We start from the raw sequence: 22,431 nt of genomic DNA on the forward strand, positions 1-22,431 counted from the left end.
GAAACAGCCATACTTTGTGGCTTGTACTTGGACATGAACCGACTAGCCCAGCAACGTGTACTGCTACGCGTATGTTTTGCGCGCTCGTGAAAGTCGCTCTGACAGAAAGTTCGACAAATGCCGCATACATGTTATGTTGCCGAATGCCCGAATGGTGCACGTCGCCAGAGCACGCCGCCGCGAAGTAAAGGCAGGCAACGTTGGGCACGGCAACAGTGACGTGCGAAATACCGTTTTCAGGCGCGAGGTTTTGAAATGCGCTAACGCGATGCGGACCACTAAAATGTGATTATATTTCAAAATAAGCCCATCCTTGGCACAAAAGTAGCACTACGAGGTTTCTGGGCCGCTATTTCAACAATCAACGTCGACTAAATATTTGCCTTTAGTGTCCCTTTTGGCTCTCGCGGTTCAGCTCAAACGCTCAACACTTCTGCACACTCATCGACTCACAGCAGCTGGGATAAAGAGCAGCGGTGATTCTATACTGCAGAAGAATTGAAAGCTGGGCCAGTTGGTGACAGTTGTTGAACATATTGAAACACAGCGCAACCACGACGCGGACCAAGAGAAAAGGAGACAGAGCACAGCGCTGTCTTGCAACTGGATGTTTATTGAAAGCACGCGGCAGACGTCATGTCATGACCGTCATATGCTGTCAATAAATATCCATTTGCGAGACAGCGCTGTGGTTCGTCCCCTTTTCTCTTTGTCCGCGTCGTGGTTGCGCTGTGTTTTAATATGTTCAAGGAATTATATACGTTTTCGAAGAAAGAAAATGAATTTCCGGAAACAGGAAGCGCGTTTGATCAGTCCATAAAACGTTTGCTAGTTCCCGCTCATATTTGCATGCCGGTGACGTAAATTTCATTTCAGGCAGAACAACAGAACAAAAGCATGACAAAGCGCTGTAACGTTATGGAGCCTCTACCGAGTGGTAGCCTCCTCTGCAGCACTGGGACGCATGGCACGAAAGCGCCGCAGAGGCAGCTCGCACCGCTGTTCTTTATAGCATAAGCGTAAGACAGATACGCCATGAAATTTCATTATATAATTGCCTGATTGCTCTGTTGAAGGAAAACTTCACGTCAGTTGTTTTTCCAGGGTGCAACCGACAACGACCACTTCGAAAGTGGAGCGCTCAGCCTTCCTTGTTTTTCTTAGACGTGTGTGTGTGGGGGGGGGGGGGGGAGGAGTGGCTAGCGCCTTTCACGCCCCCCGGTGGCGACGCCTATGACCAGAAGCATTAATGTCGAACCAGTTTTTTGTACAAAACAAAGTTTCTGAATATTCGAAAAACCGGAAGTATGTTCTGAACCAGAAGAGCTTGGAAGCGAAAAAAAGAGTGTGGCTGCATGCTCGGGCTGCTGAAAAATTCTGGAACCCTTGTCCTCTCCGGAAAATGGGGGACTTGCGTGTTTATGCCTCAAATACGATCTTTCTTTCTTTCTTTCTTTCTTTCTTTCTTTCTTTCTTTCTTTCTTTCTTTCTTTCTTTCTTTCTTTCTTTCTTTCTTTCTTTCTTTCTTTCTTTCTTCTTTCTTTCTCTCTCTCTTTCTTTCTTTCGCATTGCATAATGCTCCCTCCCAACTTTTTTGCTTCTTCTATGCCGGAAATTGGATCGTCATCCGCGTACTTAGAGGCGCAACAGGTGAGACAACAACGACGGTCATGCGTTCAGATCCGGGCAACAACAACATGTGGCAACATGAAAGGACAGGTCACATCGATAAAATCGATAAGAGGTCAGATTGCCGTATCACCAATGGCTGATGGCCGACAAGCCCACGATCGATAGAGCGTGAACTATTGGAAAACGGCGCATACAAAAAAAAAATCCGCAGATCCCACGCAGTGTGGGAATCGATGTAATGCGAAGCAGCCAGCATAGAGCTGCATACATCGTCTTGTTTGTCATTGAGGCTATTGAAGTCATTCATGTTGTGACATCTAGTTCGCTATATATCGCGAGATTGTCATACATGCATGCGTGTAAAATCTGGTATACGCCACGCTAATGAAACATCTGTTCTGCTACATATATATGATGCGTGACCTGCTATTCATGTTCGTCACGTACTCCTGTCATGCCATACCAATTAACGTATATATCCAATTAACAAAATGGCCGCGAGTGCACCATGAGCGTGGCGTCTAAATCATACCCTACATGACGCGCATGTCAAGATTTTCGTATTACCACCTGTTATTTATGTTCGTCACACAGTCACGTTGCGCAATACCAATTTTGATTTATATCAAGCTAGCGAAACGAACGCCAGACACCATGATCGTGGCACGTAAGTCGTGCTGTACATGACATGCGTGTCATGATTTTTCATATTAACTCCTGTTATTTATGTTCGTCACGCAGTCACGTCGCGAGGTGCCATTTTTGGTGTATATAAAGCTAGAGAAACGGCCATCAGTGCACCATGAGCGTGGCACGTAAGTCATGCTGTACATGATATGCGTGTCATGATTTTCATAATAGCTCCTGTTATTTGTGTTCGTCACACAGTCACGTCGCGAGATGCAAATTTTGGTGTATATCAATCTAGCGACACGGACGACAGCGCACCATGAGCATGGCACGTAAGTCATGCTGTGCATGACATGCGTATCATGATTTTCATGTTACCACCTGTTATTTGTGTTCGTCACAAGTCACGTCGCGCAATACCAATTTTGGTGTATATCCAGCTAGCGAAACAGCCGCCAGCGCACCATGAGCGTGGCACGTAAGGCATGCTGTACATGACATGTGTGTCATGATTGTCATGTTACCATCTGATATTTGTGTTCGTCACATAATCACTACCCGCTATACCAATTTTGGTGTATATCAAGCTAGCGAAACGGCCGCCAGCGCTCCATGAGCGTGGCACGTAAGTCATGCTGTAGTGTCATGAGTGTCATGTTACCATCTGTTATTTGTGTTCATCACATAGTCACGACCCGCTATACCAATTTTGGTGTATACCAAGCTAGCGAAACGGCCGCCAGCGCACCATGAGCGTGGCACGTAAGTCATGCTGTACATGACATGTGTGTCATGATTTTCATGTTACCACCAGTTATTTGTGTTCGTCACACGGTCACGTCGCGAGATATCAATTTTGGTGTATATCAAGCTAGCGAAACGGCCGCCAGCGCACCATGAGCGTGGCACGTAAGTCATGCTGTACATGACATGCGTGTCATGATTTGAACGTTAGGACCTGTCACTTATGTTCGTCATACACTCTTGTCACGCCATACCAATTTCGGTATATATCAAACTAACGAAACGGCCACAAGAGCACCAAAACAGTGGCATGTAAATCATATCGTTCATGACATAGATATCATGAGTGTCATGTTATGACCTGTCATTTATGTTCATCATAAGGTCATGTCACGCCATACGAATTTTGGTGTACATCCTATTAACGAAACGGCCAGGGGAGCACAAAGTCGTAGGCGGCTAGATAGATAGATAGATAGATACGCTCAAAGTCGCAGAAGTTCGCTAAGAAATGCTTCGCATTTAATAAGCATGTGACCGGCCCACCTTCGAGGGCTGAATTTCTTTACGCCTGTAGGCGCTGGGTGCGTTCCTTGCGGTCACAACTAAAACGGCCAACGACACTTGTCATGCAATGCGGGCTTCGCTTGAAAAGCGTCAACAAAGGGGAGTTGAGAGGGCGCTCTCCAGCTCTACAGGTGGCAGTAACAGTTTTCGAATAAAGTTGCAACAATGGGATACGTGAAAGTCAACTGTGCCCGTTTTCAAATATCTTCGCACATTTGGTATAGTTCGATTCTTTACGCCGTTCGCGTCTCTCCAGCGTAGGAGCACTTATAGTTCACGTAAGTCCTCAACTACGTGACTGCCGATGCGCGTGCGCGGTGGTGAACAACGAGCGAGGCCCCCCTTCCCATTCTGATGTCAAGGGCCGTGTGAGTGCCGGCGCTACGATGTTTGACGTGTTTGAACGGCACACATCTCGGTGAGGTGCTTTGTTCCCGGTGTTCGAAGGAGCGCAGGTTATTTATGTACGCATGGGAATATGTTCGACACGCTTTGGAGAAGAGAAGAAATCGGTTGACGAGCAAGCCCCTATGCCGGCTGGCTCCTTTCAAAAAGATCACATCACACTTAGGTAGCCGAGCGAATAGCGTACTGTCTGAAATTAACGTATGCACTTAACGAAAATCCCCAAAACTCAACGTAATCAAACCTAAGGCTGTTTTATTTCACCCCTGCGACACACAAGCCCCCTTTCCCATCATTACGTTAATGACTCCGAAACTGAAGTTGCAAAAACTTCAAATCATTCAGCGTGCATTTTTCACAAAACTTCACATCGAATGATCACGTGAACTGTATTATTAGTGAGCGATCTAGGACAATCAGCACTATGCGCCGCCACTGCTACTATTTTCCTACTTTTGTTAACATACTCTTACATAACTCATTGTTTTCTTTTTTTTTAATAAATTGTGCCTTTCTAGTATGGACAACAACAACTCTAAAAATGAACAAACTTACCGTCCTGAAAAACAAAGCTTTGCGCCTAGCCTGCAAAGTACCATATCGCTGCCACACAGCAGAATTATTGAAAAAGCACCGCAACATTCAGGATGCATCACTGATCTGTTTACAAATTTTGACGTTTTATATAAACTCCGTTTATTGAAAAGAAGTGATAACATTACAAGACTGGCGAGGTTAGCGAAAAACGTTCCTGCTTATAATCTACGTCACCATGAAGCACGGTATATAGTAAAATGCAGAACAAATTACGGAGACCAAATGTTAAAATTTCAACTGCCTACACCTCTATACCGCATAATGACGGAACAAAACATTAACTTATCTTGTATGTCGCCCATAAAACTGCGTTTAGTATTTGTATAATGATGTGGGATGAAGACTACTGCTTTTTTTCCCCTTGTTGGTAACCACGTTCTGAAAGTCATACATATTTCTTTTGTTAGGCTGTCCTGACTCAGCCCCATGCTTCTTTGCTATTCTGTGTACTAGGGGGTCAGCGCCCCTGAAGCGGTTTCAATCAATCAATTAATCTATCAATCAAAACATTTTTTTATTTCAAGTTCTCTTATTACATAAAAATACACAACACTGGCTAGACCCATAGACACTGGCTAGTAGGGGGTCTAAATAAATACGCATCTAAAGGAATAGACTGTGTTAACAAAGCAGATATTTGATAAGTACACTTCAATCATAACATGAAAAAAATGCAGCAAAATATAAAAAGCAAACATTTGTGATAGGTCAATTGCAGTATCGTGCAACATGTTGCATGCATGCAACGTATTGTATGTATACTATACATCAAATATAAATACAGAGAAGTACGTAAACCATGTTAAGTATGATTCTGTTAGACATATAATCAATATATAACGAGGCAGAGATTATAACAAAGTGTGTGCTAGTGTTTCTGTTCATTTTTCTGAAGAAAGTATTTTTTAAGCGCACAGGAAAAAGTTTTGTTTTCTTTTATTTGACACGGTATATCAATCCAGATCTTAACTCCAGCAAATTGTTGCAATAATTTTCAATGGACATTGTTAGTAGGCGGAAGATTGAAATTATGTAATTTGGCACGTCTGGTAAGGCGGGAAGAGGATGAAAATACTGATATATGAAAGGGCAGGTAATAACAAATGCCATTATGGACGGTAAGTGCAATTTTCTGCTGTCGTAAATTATCGAATGGTATGATTTCCATATTGTGAAACAATGGCGCACTGCGTTGATCATATGTAGCATTGTTTATTATACGAAGTTCTCGCTTTTGCAGTATGCTTAAGGGTTCTATATATGTTTTAAAAGTTCATCCCCGAGTTCTCGCTTTTGCAGTATACTAAAGGGTTCTATATATGTTTTAAAAGTTCGTTCCCATGAACCTATGCAATATGATAGCTGACAATGAAAAAAAAACGAAATAGAGAACTTGGAGAATACTACTTTTAAAATAATTTATAGCGGGTAATAACGTACTGCACCCAGATCCTAGTTAAACGCATACAGAGTTAATATGACTTTGCCAGTTTAAATGGCTATCGAAAATTACACCCAGATATTTGAAATCTTTCGTCTGCTCAAGCACGCAGTTATTTATTGTAATTCAAATGGACCCATTACTTATATCTCGATAACGGGAGTGGGAAATAGTGTATTTACTTTTCTTAGCATGAAGTGTCAGTTTGTTCGATGAAAACCATTGACAAATATTTTTTGGCTCTGCATTACTCTTATGCACTAGATCCCTCATATTGTCGGCAGCAACAACAACGGCTGTATCATCAGCGCATACATTAGCATCTCCGCCGATGTCAATATTGCTGCATGCATATTGCCAGCCACTTGAACCATTGCGCGTGTGCATGCGTGTGCGCCGGACGAGGAGAAGGAAGATCTCTCTCCGCTCGGGCTCTGAGCTGAACCGGTCAGCGCTGCAACTGCTACTGAAAATATATCGTGTAAATAGTCTACGGTCTAGTCTACCGAGTCGTCATTCACGTAACATATTTGGTGGAGGTGGAGCGTTCCCCGTCCTCACCACGAAGCTTCGCAGCGGCCTCACCGTCCAGTATCCGGCCATGGCTACCACTGCCAACAGCACGTCTCCGTCTACAGCTGCGGCGTCAACCACAACGTACCTTACGGTGTCCCACCCCCGCGACCCCGGTACATTTTCCGCCCAAGCTGGCCTTGACGTTGACTACTGGCTCAGCATGTACGAGCGTGTTAGCCAAACTCACCGATGGGACCCCACCATGATGCTTGCCAACGTAATCTTCTACTTGGGAGGCACCCCGCGTGTCTGGTTCGAGACTCATGAGACCGAGCTCACCAGCTGGGACATTTTCAAGGAGCGACTGCGCGACATCTTTGGAGACCCGTCCGGTCGCCAAGTGGCAGCACGAAAAGAACTTGCAACCCGTGTCCAGTCATCGACCGAGTCGTACGTCTCGTATATTCAGGATGTACTCGCGCTGTGCCGAAAAGTGGACGAACAAATGTCCGAGGTTGACAAGGTGGGCCACGTACTCAAAGGCATCGCGGACGACGCTTTCAATCTGCTCGTCTACACAAATGTCTCGACCATCGACCTCATCATTAAGGAATGCCGCCGCTTCGAAAGGGCCAAAAGACGCCGCGTAGTGCCTCAATTCGCTCGGCTACCGAACACGGCTGTCACATCAACGTGCTCCGATCTCGGAGCCACCCGACCCTTTGAGGAGAATGTGACGCGCGTCGTTCGACGGGAGCTTGAAGCGGCAAGTCCAGCGCCCTTCCACACACCTCCCTTCGACCAAGCCGCTGTCCAAGCACCCCCCACGGTCTCTGTTATTCAGGCCGTCGTGCGGCAAGAAATTGCCAATCTCGGTTTCCCTGTCGCCTGCTCCGTCTCTCGACCCGAATACCGACCGACGCCCACGAGTGCACCCCGCAGTGACTCCTATTTTCCTCCGAGATCCCGCAACCCATCGGAATGGAGAACTCCCGACGACAAACCCATCTGCTTCCGCTGCCACCGGGTGGGTCATGTCTCCCGTCACTGCCGCAACACCTGGACGCCGCCTTATTGGGGCCAATTCTCGTCACCTACTCGCCCATACGCTGCACCTCGCCAGTATTCTCCCAGCCGTACGTACGCTGCCTCTGACGCACCCAACGGCCACCCTACTGCTCGGTCCCCGTCGCCCCAACGCCGTCGTTCCCCGTCACCTCAACCACGCCGCTATACGTCGCCGCCCATCTCGTCCCGGACGGAAAACTAGGTCGTGCAGCTCCTGGAGGTAGTGCTGCATCATTGTCCTCTGAACCAAATCCTCCGTTGACGCTCACTACGAACACGAACTTAATTGATCTTCAAGTGGACGGTATTTCTATGACGGCGTTAATTGATACTGGAGCTCAGGTGTCCATCATCAGCGCGCATCTCTGCCGTCGGCTTAAGAAAGTACTGACGCCTGCTACAACTAAAGCCGTACGCGTCGCCGATGGCGGAACTGTTGCCGTCACGGGCATGTGTACCGCTCGAATAAGCATTGCCGGCCGCCACGTTCCCGTCCTCTTTACCGTGCTCAGCAGTTGCCCTCACGACCTCATCTTAGGGATGGACTTCCTCTCGACACATTCTGCCCTGATCGACTGTTCTGCCGGTACTCTTTGCTTGGAACTTCCTCTTCTGCCAGATACTAGCCCCAAACTCCAGACCAGCCTCTGTACCACAGAATTTATCCGCATGCCGCCTAAAGCCCTAACATTCGTCGAATTTGCAACGTCTTCACCGGTGCTTGACGGGGACTACGTCGTCACGCCTATTGCTGATGTCCTTCTGGCGCGCGACATCACTGTACCACACTGCGTTGTCACCTTAGCCGCTAACCGGATACATCTCCCTGTTGTAAATTTCGGCTTCACGAAGCAAGTGCTACCCCAAGGCATCTCAGTCGCCACGCTCCGATCCTTATCAGATGACCACGTCACCATTTTCGCTGCCGACGTGTGCTCAGATGTTCCTTGTCGGCCGCCGGATACCACAGACCTCGACATGGCATTGCGTCACATGATCGCCCCGGACCTCGAACCTGAGCAGTCAGCCGCTCTAACCCGCCTTTTGGCTTCTTACCGCGACATCTTCGACGTCGATAATCGACCACTAGGCCAGACTTCTCTTGTAAAGCACCGCATCAACACCGGTGATTCTCTTCCCATTCACCGCCGACCATATCGGGTGTCTGCCGCCGAGCGCACGGTCATTCAACAAGAAGTGAACAAGATGCTAGCCAGAGGCATTATTGAACCATCATCGAGCCCTTGGGCGTCACCCGTCGTGCTCGTTAAAAAGAAAGACGACACGTGGCGCTTCTGCGTTGATTACCGCCATCTGAATCGAATTACGAAAAAGGACGTTTACCCTTTACCTCGAATTGACGACGCTCTTGACTGCCTACACGGCGCGCGCTACTTTTCTTCAATAGACCTACGCTCTGGCTACTGGCAGATTGCTATGGATGAGAAAGACCAAGAAAAGACTGCGTTTGTAACTCCGGATGGCCTATACCACTTCAAGGTTATGCCGTTCGGTCTGTGCAACGCCCCAGCCACGTTCGAGCGTATGATGGACTCTCTGCTACAAGGATTCAAATGGACAACCTGCCTTTGTTACCTCGACGATGTCCTTGTATATTCGCCTACATTTGAGACCCACCTTCGTCGTTTGGCAGCTATTCTTGACGTCTTCCGCAGAGCTGGCCTCCAATTGAACTCCTCGAAGTGCCACTTCGGCCGCCGGCAGATTACCGTCTTGGGCCACCTCGTCGATGCTTCAGGTGTGCAGCCGGACCCAGAGAAAATTCGTGCAGTCACGAGTTTTCCTGTACCCCAATCAGCGAAGGACGTCCGGAGTTTTGTGGGACTCTGTTCCTACTTCAGAAGGTTCGTGGAAGATTTTGCAACAATCGCTCGACCACTCACTGAACTTCTGAAGAAAGACGTGCCTTTTACGTGGGGTCCCGCTCAAACCGCCGCTTTTTCTCGCCTCGTCACACTTTTGACAACGCCGCCTATATTGGCCCACTTTGACCCATCCGCTCCGACTGAGGTCCGAACCGATGCTAGTGGTCACGGGATCGGAGCCGTCCTAGCTCAACGACAACAGGGACACAACCGCGTTATCGCCTACGCCAGCCGCCTCCTTACAGCTGCCGAGCGCAACTATTCCATTACAGAGCGTGAATGCCTTGCTCTTGTCTGGGCAGTCTTGAAGTTCCGCCCATATTTATATGGCACGCATTTCTCTGTAATAACGGACCATCATGCGCTCTGTTGGCTTTCCTCACTAAAGGATCCTACGGGCCGGCTTGGTCGCTGGGCTCTGCGACTCCAAGAATATACCTACACAGTGACGTACAAGTCGGGCCGCCTACACCAGGACGCAGACTGCCTGTCCCGCTACCCGGTCGATGAATCGAGCAGCGTCCCTGACACCGACGCCGACGCTTGCGTCTTTTCCGTTTTCCTTACTGACAAACATCGGCGACGAACAACGCAGAGATGCGTCCTTGCGTACTATCATCGAACGCCTAGAATCATCGTCTACCGACCGGTCCCATCGCTCGTTCGTCCTCCAAGATGGTGCACTCTACCGCCACAATTTTCACCCAGATGGACCAGCCCTGCTGCTTGTTATTCCGAAACACCTCCGCTCGGCTGTCCTTCACGAACTTCATGACCTTCCAACGGCCGGTCACCTTGGTGTATCGCGCACTTACGACCGGATCCGCCGACGCTTCTTTTGGCCAGGGCTTGCACCCTCCGTCAGAAGATACGTTGCGGCGTGTGAGAAATGTCAGCGCCGCAAAACACCATCGACGCTTCCCGCCGGGTGCCTTCAACCCCTTGACATTTCGTCAGAAACCGTTCTTTCGCGTTGGCTTAGACCTACTTGGCCCGTTTCCCCTGTCTTCCTCCGGCAACAGGTGGATAGCTGTGGCCACAGACTACGCCACGCGCTACGCCATCACAAGAGCTCTTCCAACAAGCTGCGCCACAGATGTCGCCGACTTCCTCCAACACGACGTGATTTTGCACCATGGAGCTCCACGCCAGCTGCTTACGGACCGTGGCCGCACATTTCTGTCGAAGGTCATAGCCGACATTCTGCAGTCATGTGAAACGAGGCACAAGCTCACTACGTCCTACCATCCGCAGACAAATGGCCTAACCGAGCGTCTCAATCGAACACTTACAGACATGCTTGCGAAGTATGTTTCCTCCGACCACTCTGACTGGGACCTTGCTTTGCCGTACGTGACATTTGCGTACAATTCTTCGCGCCACGACACTGCCGGTTACTCTCCATTCTTTCTGTTGTTCGGCCGACAACCAACGTTGCCCCTAGACACCACCATCCCGTTTCCCGCCGTACCGACCAGCGAATATGCCCTTGACGCTATCACCAGGGCTGCTCATGCACGTGAAACCGCCCGCACTCGCCTCTTGACTTCTCAAGAAAACCAACGGCGGTTGTACGATCGCAGGCACCGAGACGTGCACTTCTCGCCCGGTTCTTTGGTCCTGCTGTGGTCTCCCACCCGTCACGTTGGGATGTCGGAAAAACTAATGTCTCGATACACAGGTCCATACAGAGTCCTTCGTGCGGTTCCCCTGTAACCTATGAAATCGCTCCTGTCGCCTCGTCGCCTTCATCGTCTATACAGGCCAGCGATATCGTACATGTCGCACGCTTGAAACCCTACCACTCTCCCAGTGACGTTGACGTCTGATGCGCCGAGACGGCGCTCCTGCCGCCGGGGATTATGCTACATGCATATTGCCAGCCACTTGAACCATTGCGCGTGTGCATGCGTGTGCCCCGGACGAGGAGAAGGAAGATCTCTCTCCGCTCGGGCTCTGAGCTGAACCGGTCAGCGCTGCAACTGCTACTGAAAATATATCGTGTAAATAGTCTACGGTCTAGTCTACCGAGTCGTCATTCACGTAACAATATATTTGGCAGATCGTTTACGTACAGTGAAAACAGTAAGGGTCCGAAAATGGAGCCTTGTGGTACCCTTGTGTGTATATTTAACAGGAAGGAGGTGAGATAACGCATAGTGACAATTTGTTCACGTTCATTCGTGTAATTAGAAAATAAGGCAAAAATTTTGCCGCGGAAACCGTAGTGTTTTAATTCCATTAGTAATATGTCATGGTCAACTGTATCAAACGCTTTCTTTAAATCAAGAAGAACTGCTGCTACAAGGAGGTTATTATTTAATGCTTCGTTAATTTTTTGCGATAAAGATAGTTCAGCAGTGGAGGTGGAATGGTGCGACCTAAATTCATGTCGCTCGGCGCATACTGGACGATATTTCTCCAGGAAGACGCGCATCCGTTTTGCTATAATTCTTTCAAAGATGTTATTTATTTATTATGCTTAAAACAGATATAGGCCTATAACTTGAAGGGTCAGAGCGATCACCATCCTTGTATACCGCTACTATTTTAGCATTTTTCAGACAGGATGGGTATGTTGACGTACGCAAGGAGTGGTTATATATATGGCATCAGATAGGGCCCAAGACGTCAATATTTTCTTTTACTAACCGCGCAGTAACTCCATCTATCCCGCTAGATTTATTGGTGGCTAAATTATCAGTAGTGTCTTGAATTTCGTCCAGACTAATGTCGTGTACCGCAAACGTATTCGGCAATGACGGCGAAAAACATTGAGTAGTGTAGGAAGAAAACTGCATTGCTAAGGTCGGACCAATTTTAGTGAAATACTGATTAAAGTTATCTAAAGTTTGTGTATCAATAGTATCAGGTACCACTCGTTGTCGTGGTTGATTGCCAACAACTTCTTTACGATCTCCCTAGTTTTTTTTAGAGTTGCCCTGAGCTTGTTCTATTAGGCGAGAGTAATATTCCTTCTTTCGCGGTCTCGTGAGGAGTACGCTATTATTCCTGAAAATTTTGAACCGGCCAAGGTAACATTTATTATTTTTATGTTTCTTCCCTTTATGGTACCATAAATCTTTCGTCTTCAGCAAGTCAAGGATTTCTTGTGTCATCCAAGGACATAGCGGGGTCTTACATTGGCGCGCAGATACGTTTGAGCGGCTATCTTCAACGGCTTTGATAAGGAATTTTATTACGTTCTGGAGTTCAACATTGACGTAATCGTTATATAAACTGTCAGAGTCAATGACGAGAATGATACTTTGTAGTAAATTGTAATCTATTTTGCCCTCTGTTGTGATACGTGGTGTGTTGCTTTTTCTTGTGTCATTTACGCAAACAAAAACAGGAAGGTGATCTGATATCGGTTCATCACAAACGCCTGCATCCATTTCCGATGTTACGTTTGTCGAAACATGGTCAATGGTTTTTACTGATGTACTAGTTACCCTCGTAGGTATGTTTATCAGGTTACGAAAACTGAATGAATTCAGTAATCGTGCGTAACTGGTATACTTAGATTTATGGGTGTCAATATTCATGTCCTCAACTATTACAACCGGGTTGTTGTAATTCGCCGACAGATTAAAAATGTTTCTTTTATCTTGTCTAAAAATCGGTCAGTGTTAGAATTCGGCGGTCGATAAACGACGCCGATTATACCAAAAGACTGTAATCTAACAAAAAGAGCTTCTATATCACGACAACTGAAATTGAGTGATGATAGTTCCGTAGAAGCGTAGCCACTTTTCATTAAAAATGCGACGACGCCGCCACGCGAACAAGAGTCACGCTGATGCGACAGGGTTACATATCCAGGAATATGCACTGTCTCTCCTTTCTTTAACCACGTTTCCGTGGTCGCTAGTACATCAAAAGTGTGTACGTGGTTTGATAGAAAAGCAAGAAGCAAGTTCACATTTTTTTCTTATGCTGCGGGTATTGCAGTGTAAAATATTACATTCTAAAAAGACAGGGCGTGCAAACACGGACACAAGCAACTTGTGTCCGTGTTTGCACGCCCTGTCTTTTTAGAATGAATATTTACCAACTAGCTCAGCTCTCTGTTATTCTAACGAAAATATTAGTCCGCCTATCGCTCAGTAGTTGATCTACTGGAGGTATTGTGACTGCTATTTTATATGAAAGGCACTTACGGTAGATTATGCACAGAAGTACCTATACTAGTTTCTCGAGGTCATCTTCGCAGAAGATGGGAATGACCTTCGAGTTCTCCGATTTCCTTGCCAGCACCTTTCCTTCAGAAACCCAGACGAATCTCCAGTTTTTTGTCTTTTCTCCTCTGTATGGTCTTACTTAGCAAAACTTTATTCTCGAGACACAAGTGTTCGTTCGCGAACGCGGGTACATTTGACTTGAAACCCAGCATCGTTGTTTTCAGCCTGTTCTTTCTTGCCGATTTTAGGACATTATCACGCTTAGACCGCGACACAAACTTTACTACGACATTTGGTACATTGTCGTAGTAAAGCTCTTACCTGTACTCCTCTTAACGTACTCTTGTTGTGGAATAAAATTTTGATTTTCATTCACACAAACTGATTTAGCCTTAACTGGCTCCTGATAATAATGACTGTTGGCATTTTACTTCCCGAATCCACGATACCGTTATTAGAGGTGCCGTTGTGGAGGGCATCGGAAATTTCGACCAGCTGACATCCTTTAACGTGCACCAAAATATAAATACACGGGCCTCCAGCATTTCATCTCCATCGAAATGCGCCCGCCGCGGCTGGGATTCGATCCCGCGACCTTTGGGTCAGTAGTCGAGCACCATGACCGCTATACCACAGCGTCAGGGTTAACGGGCCCCTAAGCCACTCCGAGGTAAAAGACGAAAGAGCGTTCTCGCCTTCGCGACCGTTCCTACAGGCGCTACCGCCGTCTCGCCACCTATTTTTTTCATAAACACGCGGACAATGTCAGAACTAAGCGGTGAGTCTATCAGGATTTCGCGCCTTTGGGCTAGAGGCTGTTATCTCCGCTTGCGCAGTCTAAAACTCGCACAACGAAGTGAAATCAGTCGATCGCGCACGATAGCCATGCAAGACAAGGCAGAACGAGTGTGCGGATCCATGGCATAGCAGGGTAGAAAAGAATTCGCAAATGATATCCCTCGTTTGCGGAGAAATTGAGAGCTTATTTCCTCATGAAGTCACTTGAACAGATTGCTGGCGTCACGAGTCACGGGAAACGCCAAGAGAGGATAACGTGCTCGTTCTTTGTATCTTCAGACATAATCTAAGGGCCATTTAAGCGCAACTGTTAAAGCGACTGAAAAGTGAAACGATTTATTATAGTAGTAATAGCGACGAAGACCGATACGACGCTGATTCCTCCATCCCAGAAGGGAGCACGTCGCAGGGTCATAGAGTAATGAAGAAAGGGAGTTAAGTCCCCATGTTTAGGCAGATAGCGCAAAGAAACACGGACACAAGCGAAGAATAAGTACACGGGAGAAGCGCCAACTTCAAACTGTTTGAAGCTTGAAGTTGGCGCTTGTCCCGTGTACTTATTCTTCGCTTGTGTCCGTGTCTCGTTGGGCTACCTGCCTTAATATGAGTTCCCACAAACTATCCCAGTTATCCGTTCTCGTGAGTGAAGTCCGTTCGGTGGTGGCAGCCTAGGGTGATGGCAAGACCAGGTGAGACGCCAATGTGTAATGGACATTTAACATCCGGATACCAGAGGCGTCGCCAATTTATTTAGGGCGGGCGGGAGGGGAGGCAGGTGTCCTTCATTGCAATGTGTGTGCATGCATTGGTGTTTGTGTATACGCACAAAAAACAGATGGCTGATACCACTTTGACTGGAACCGATCACGACACGACATTGACACTTCATAGAAGCAGTTGCAGCTTCGTTGGGCATAAAGGAATACAAGAGCATAAATTATCGCAATATGTAGTACGATTCAGTTATTCAGGTATTTATGTGCACGAAAACTTGGGAGTGTTAGTCAGCGCCGAATGTAGCCATGACGGCGAGTGGTTTGCATGCTCATAAATACCCGATAAAGGGAACGAGAGGACGACCGCCGCCGTGGTTCAATGTTTCGAGCATCACGCGCGTTATCCGAAGGTTTCAGGTTCCATCAGTGCCGGCGGCAAGCTGTCTTTTTGTCCAATTTACTTTTTCGAAAATTTGTACCTTATTTACTGCAATACAGAAACAGTACAATTAACATACTAGCTTCATTATCAAGGTTGTATCAACAATGAAACGAGCGCTTAACATTGCCTTCTTTAATCAATTTACGTACAGTAAGAAGGCTTGACACGTTGTTATCCACAGCTCGGAGACGCTGCTTCACAACGACAGGGGAAGCGCTTGCGACCGGCGTTGTCACTTCTCCGTGAAAGGCCAGAGAAACGGCGCGCACTGCCCTCTCCTTAGTTGCTCACTCGTCGGCTTGAAGCGGCGCAGCCGTGCCTTCTTCTTCATTGTCGGCGACTCCACCCGTTTCGAACCGCTGGGCAGGGCGCAAAGCGAACGCGAGTCGCACTCATTGTTATCCCCTTCGAGCAGGTCGCACTTAAGCAGCGAATCGAAACGGGCGACGAGGGTGACGCCGTGACCAACATTTTCAGTTACGCGGCTGCTCTCTGAAAGAAGACACCTAACGGAGTGTGACGTCACCGTGACGTCAGAGGCCCTTCCCCACGGACCTTCAGGGGTGGTTGCGGGTTACATCGCATCTTTCGTGAAGCGCCGGAGCATATACTGCTCCCGTGGCACACGCGACCGAACGCATGGATGCGGTGGCCGAGCGCCCCGTTGAAAGGGAGAACGCGACCTCCTCCTATCAGGATCTCGCGAATCGAAGGCAGTAGCCGTGTCCTACATAATTTCTTGCCGTTTTGCGTAAGACATGCGCGAAGAAACCGGTGACCTGGAGGGGGTCGTGGTGATGGTGTCATCCGCAAATAGTGGTGTCACCAGTGCGGAGATGTCTCCGGCGCTCGACAGCGATCAGCGCGGCGTGGCGGTCTTCATGAAAGAAGGACGGCGGCCGAGATCATCGAAATGAGTCGGCGACAGAAGCTGGAAGGACGCTCTGGTAAGCCACGATGTCGTGTTCACTGAAATCGCTATATATGCCTAGCGCATTACGTTTCTTCGCTCTGTATACCATCGCATGAATGTGTCGAAAGCGGCAGTGCCCGACTAGTAATAATATTTAACGCATTATTCAAATCTTGCTTGCGTCTGCAAATACTTATTCGTATCCAACCAGGCGCAACTGACTACCCATGTCGAAATTTAGTATTTTACACATGATCTTTGACGTAGATGACAGTCATGAACGATTTCTAAACAGTGTGGACAACTACGGACTCACATGCGTACGCAAGTACAATTAACTTGAAGGCGCTGAAACTAGGATGCCCACAGCGTGAACGAGCAAGCCTTGCTGATTATGTGCACTTGCTCAGAAATAATTTACCTTCCGTAGCCGCGGGTCGCCGTCAAACATTGCATACGCCATCCACATCTTCTAGAAAAACATAGCCACATGCTAGAAACGCAAATAGGCTTAAGTAAGTTACTATTTAGTTAGGGTAATTGTAGTGCCGCAATATTGCGTCACTAAAGACATTGTAAAAACTTCATAATGAGAATGAGGAGAATGAGTTAATGCGCGAAAGCAAAATTGACGTTTCGGTCCCACTACGGAGGCCTTCTTCATAAAGGATTGTGAACAAGGACCCCGTACTGGCGCCGAAACGTCAATTTTGTTTTCGCTTTAACGATTTGCCAGCGCTTTTTATTTCCCGTCAAAAATACAACAGAACAAAAGAACATCGCGACGGTTACGTCTTGTGGTTGCGTTTGAGGACCACTGCGTCAGTCGTGAGCTCCAAACAAGAATTTTGCTTCATCTATTTTCTTGCACCTAATATGAGAATTAAATTGAAAGATAATTCCCAAGTTTGCTGCTGGAACGAATGAATGTTTTAGTAATCAAAACTAATACTAAAACTAGAAGCAGCGCGAAAAAAACGACGACAAAAACTTTTGTCGTCGTTTTTTTCCCCCTGCTTCTAGCTTTCACATCATGAACCGACTCGCCCAAACCTACAAGTTGTTGTCAAAACTAATAGTTCGCAACTTACTTAGCTAGACGAGACAACTGCACTTTCTATTGGGAAGCCCAAACAACCGGAGTGTTTCATTATACGATATGTGCTCGTGATCACGCGGTTAATGGTATTGCACCTTATGCTCGCTACGAACGTATTGCGTTTGTTTAGGTAAACCGTGTTCCTTACGCAATTTCTTGAAAAATCGAGCAACATTTCGGCATTCGATAGATACCAAAGATCCTGGACCTATGTACGAAAAGCTTACTTTGGGGGTATCTTTGCAGAAAGCACCACTCATTGACAATATTACTTGTATTTAAAATTGCTATACATTCAGCTTTTGTATGATGAAAATGGTCACGAGCAATCGTATTTACACTCACAGGCGGATCAAAGATGTTGGATCCTGATGGAGCTCGAGGAAAGGGACGACCTAGGTTGCATGTTTTGCGCCCACGTAGACTGCCAGTTCTTGAGGACTGATGCTTGACTTGGGCCGGGACGGCGTCTATTCAGCTCTGGAACACCACGAGTTAATGAAGCACGTAGACAGTATACAGCCATAATTCCGGCTGGACACTCAGCCGGAAGAGCAGTCTTCAGAAAAATACACTGCACGATACTGAAACCGGCCAACACAAGTTTCCCGAATGCAGCCAGTGTGAGGAGGTGGAGCCAACACGTACTCTTCTCTGCGTCACAGCAGACAACGAAGTATATCCTTCTTGAGTCATTGAGTATCTCTTTCTTGAGTCTTTCTATGTCATTGTTTGGGAGATATCTTGTGGAGTGTTGTGCTGAATCCACATTACTGCTATCGGTTTTTTTGTGTGGACGAAGCTCCTGTCTTATGTGGCTCGATGACACTGTCCCAACCAGCATTCTCAGTGCAGCAAACTGTAAAAACCTGATTGTGCTCGGCTGTAAACAACACCAGTGGTTGTGAAAGGTCGTCACCGAAGGCTGGTATTGACAGTGGCAGGTCGTGATGTGTATGGCCTGCGCGTAGACTTTGTGAAGTGCCATATGGAGTATTCTTCGGTAAGCTGACAGTTCTGGATGCGTCATTCGGCGAGGCGACTTGGACCAAGTCTTGTTTTGAGTGCTTCGACGAGGACGTCGTCATGCCATCTACAAAGTTCCTTCCGCTGCTTCCGGTTGCATTGGTGCCTTTCTACGCAACGCTGCTCTTCAAGGCTGCGCACCACAAAGCGCCCCTCGTGCGACTCACCTTTGAAGAGGAGTACGATTACATAATAGGTAAGCTTGGTGTGGTTTTATTCAAATTTGCCTTGTATTTCAACTCAAATGGCTCTGAAGAACTTGTTCTTAATGGTAGTTGGTCTATAATTTGAGATATAATTGGAGCGTTACAGTAAACTTAAAGAGAACAACGATTTTTCTGATATTACTAAACTACTCCTTCACAATTCCAAAATCACCACGCTTCACGCGAGAAAACGCTTGATGAGCGAGAAAACTCTCAAAAAGAACATGCGGTTGTCGACGCCACCTTTAAATTCCTGCACCGAACGCCTTGACTGCATAAATTTTGACGGCGTCTGCTAGGTCCTACGTAGTTCCTAATCAGCATACATGATGTCTATTGTCCTATGAGGGTGCCATTCAGTTAACAAGCCAAGTTTCAGGATATTTCGGGTAGCCAATATCAGCAAAATACGAAAAATACGCTTTGCAATCGGTGACGCCATGCGCGAAATACGGCGCGAAACTCAAAAATCAAACTTGGACATTTATTTTCTCCTCTATTAATAAACCTATTGTGGTTTAAGTGACGACATTAGAGTGCTCAGAGTACACTTTATCCATTTAAATCCATCCATTGTTTTGCTTTATTGTCAGTTGAAGACGCATACAAGAGCAGTAACACGATGATGATACACTGGCGGCTGGTCTTGCCAGCTTTCTTTTGTCCGCCATGCTATCGCTACAGACAATCTATAACAATAGGGTCATTCCGTGCCAAATAATCCAGCGTTTTTCCGACCATTACAAATATGGCTGAAAAATTTCCACGTTTTTCTTGAAGTTCGAAACTCGTTCTGCTCGTTTATTTCTGTTGCCAAAAATATTCCCGCCTGCTTGCGAGAGTCTGTAGTTATGCGCCGTCTGAGCTAAAGGGCATCAAACAATTTTTTTCGAAGGACGTTTATGGGATGCACTCGATAAAATGGTATTTCCGGCACGCTAATGAAGTGATGTAACTGTAAAAGTAATGACTTATTTATTTATATCTATTCTTCGAGGGCTTTTCGCACGAGCAATATTGAATAAAGTTGCAAAGTTTGATATTTCTTTTACCTGAACAAGGCAAACTCAAAGGGTAGAAATGAATCACGTACTGGTGGCCTGTTTGACATCCTACAAAAGAAAAATAATTTAGTCGCTGATGGTGTAGCAGATCGTCTGAAAATAAATTGCGAATTTCACTTTTTTTTGAGAACGGCTATGTATTCAGCATCAAAAAACTTGCTTTCGTGTCCGGACTAAAAATATCCACGACACTTCATTTGAAAGCTCTATGTATTAGCTGAACATTGGCAAAGTTACAAAAGGGTATTATTTTTTTAACTTGAGAAATATTTTTTTGAAATTTTGTATCTCCACCAGCTTTTCGCCGACGTAACTCAAGCGGCATGAAGCACTCACAACAGAATCTTCAGTCCATGCCCACTGACCTGGGATGCAGTCGTGAAGCATGGTACTGTCTATAAAGCAATGGAAAAGGAAATGGGGTGGTTGCTTTATAAACAATACCATGTTTGACGTCTGCATCCCAGGTCAGTGGGCAGTAACACGATGCACGAGCACCTTTGGCAGCGAGTTGGTGGGGGGGTTCTTAGGGTAGTGTTCCGGAAATTGCAATATTACGAAGTGTTGGTATTGGTGGATGCTCTTGTAAAAATGAAAGTATTGTAATCGCAAGTGCACGCCGAAACCGCTGCTGTGGTAATGTGTGTCCCATGTTTGAAAATAAAGGAAAAAACGCCAGGCCTGGGCGGAAAGCGCAGCACAGTCACAGCGAAAGCTGGAAGAGCGGCATTTCTAGAGCCCGTTCTAAACTCTCTTGGGGCTACTAATACAAGTACACTAGCAAGGTACTCACTACGCCATAAATCACTTGTGAAGTTGGGAAGCACCTACTAAGCCATTATTTATCATTCTGCGGCGAGGCGAGGTACCAGCTACACGTCTGTAAGGCATTATGTGCGCTTTGTTGACCCTACGAATGATGACGATGAAGAATTATGGCTCAGCCATTTGTAAAGGGTTGGAAGCTTTAAACGGCCCACAAGTATATGTAATTTGCATGGGGTGACGCCCGGTCACTATTTCCCTCTCCCTCCATGCTGTATAACATACGTTGACGTTGGAGAGAGAGCGGAGGGGGGGGGGGGACAAAGAACTTTATTGAGACCCCGAGGAAATAAATCATGCGCTTATGGGCTTCCTTAGCAACCAATACAAGTGCACTTGTGAGAGGAACCCACTGCGCTATAAATCATTGTAATTTTTGAGATGTTGGGAAGCAGGCACTGTGCCATTTTTCGGCATTCTACGGAGAGCCGTGGTACCTACTAAACGCATGTAAGGCATTATGCGCACTCTCTTGATGCTGTGCCTGATGACGATGAAGAATTATGGCGGAGCCCATTGTAATGGGTTGGAAACATTCAACAACCTACTCGTTGCGCAAATCGCATTGTGTGACGCCTGGTTACAGAATTAGCGTTGTGCGACGCTTGGTGCTTGTTTTACTCTTCTACCACGCTATATTGCATATGTTAATGTGGTTCCTTCCCGACATGAAGCCTGTATAGGACATTTTTGCGCAGCAGTTTCAAGCACCGGCATGGCTCAGAGGTTGAATACTGGGCTCCCTCGCAGTGTGCCCAGGTTCGAACCTCGTTCCATCCTGGAATTTTTTTCTTATTTCGTTTTTGTTTTTATTTCAAGCGATACTGGTTACGGACACCGGCGGCAGCGGCGGTAGCGGCGATGGCGGCGGCGGACAACTACGGCGCCAAAAACAGCCGCTGAAGTGATCTCATAACAGCTTTCGCTGTAAAAACCACGCTTCTCCACGAAGTGAATCATGAGGAGTGGGCGAAGCTCTGGGTATCGCATGGGTTAGTAACCATACGTTACCCGAGCGTTTCCGCATATAATGTAAATTGAGTGACATAAAGTGACATAAAGTGACATCAAGAGTCCACGACAAAGCTATGTCCAAAGGTCCGTAATGTCTACGTTGAAGTCACCGACTAGTATAAAGGGCATAGAGTTTCATACAATACCCTAGAGAGGAAACTGGCGCTGCGATCGTTTAACCACCCTGGGAATGATGGGAAGTACAGGCTTCGGATTGGATAGCGTTAGCTAGCGAACTGTCTACGGATCTTTTTGCACAGTTTCAGTTTCGTTCTTTGCGAGGCGTGGGTAGTAGGGTGCGTTACAAAGCACTCAAACAGTATCTTTGTTGTTCAAAGGGGAACACAGCTAGATCTCTTGATTTGTTGTTTCGTTGCAGCTTTACATGTTGTATATGGCAGTTTTAGTAAAGCGTCGTGCACTCACCGCTGCGCACAGAGGTAGCGTCCCATGCCAGTGAAGGAAATTGCATAGATTTCATGTCTTTTGACAAGCGCGTCTTGCCAAAACTCGTTCAGATCGGCTGCAAAACGATGGCGAAGCTAAGTAGACGCACCTCCACGCTCCTCTGGCTTGACGTCCCAACAAAACGAGAGATGCGTTGGAGGCAGACCGCTTGGACAGACGCACCTGGCATCGCAGCAGACGATACGTTAAG

General features: G+C 46.9%; 1 protein-coding gene across 2 annotated transcripts in view; it reads left to right on the forward strand.

Annotated features, from left to right (window-relative positions):
- Positions 1–18,682: 18,682 nt before the first annotated feature.
- LOC119403554 (glucose dehydrogenase [FAD, quinone]) overlaps positions 18,683–22,431 on the forward strand; it is an 87,990-nt gene continuing 84,241 nt past the window's right edge. For both annotated transcript variants that reach the window (XM_049418619.1, XM_037670483.2), the window contains exon 1: positions 18,683–18,860. In XM_049418619.1, coding sequence (XP_049274576.1) covers positions 18,725–18,860 — 136 coding nt within the window. In that variant the 5' untranslated portion in view covers positions 18,683–18,724. The remainder of the gene's footprint in view (positions 18,861–22,431) is intronic.

This window comes from Rhipicephalus sanguineus, chromosome 8, assembly GCF_013339695.2.
Source record: "Rhipicephalus sanguineus isolate Rsan-2018 chromosome 8, BIME_Rsan_1.4, whole genome shotgun sequence".
Taxonomy (NCBI): Eukaryota; Metazoa; Arthropoda; class Arachnida; order Ixodida; family Ixodidae; genus Rhipicephalus; species Rhipicephalus sanguineus.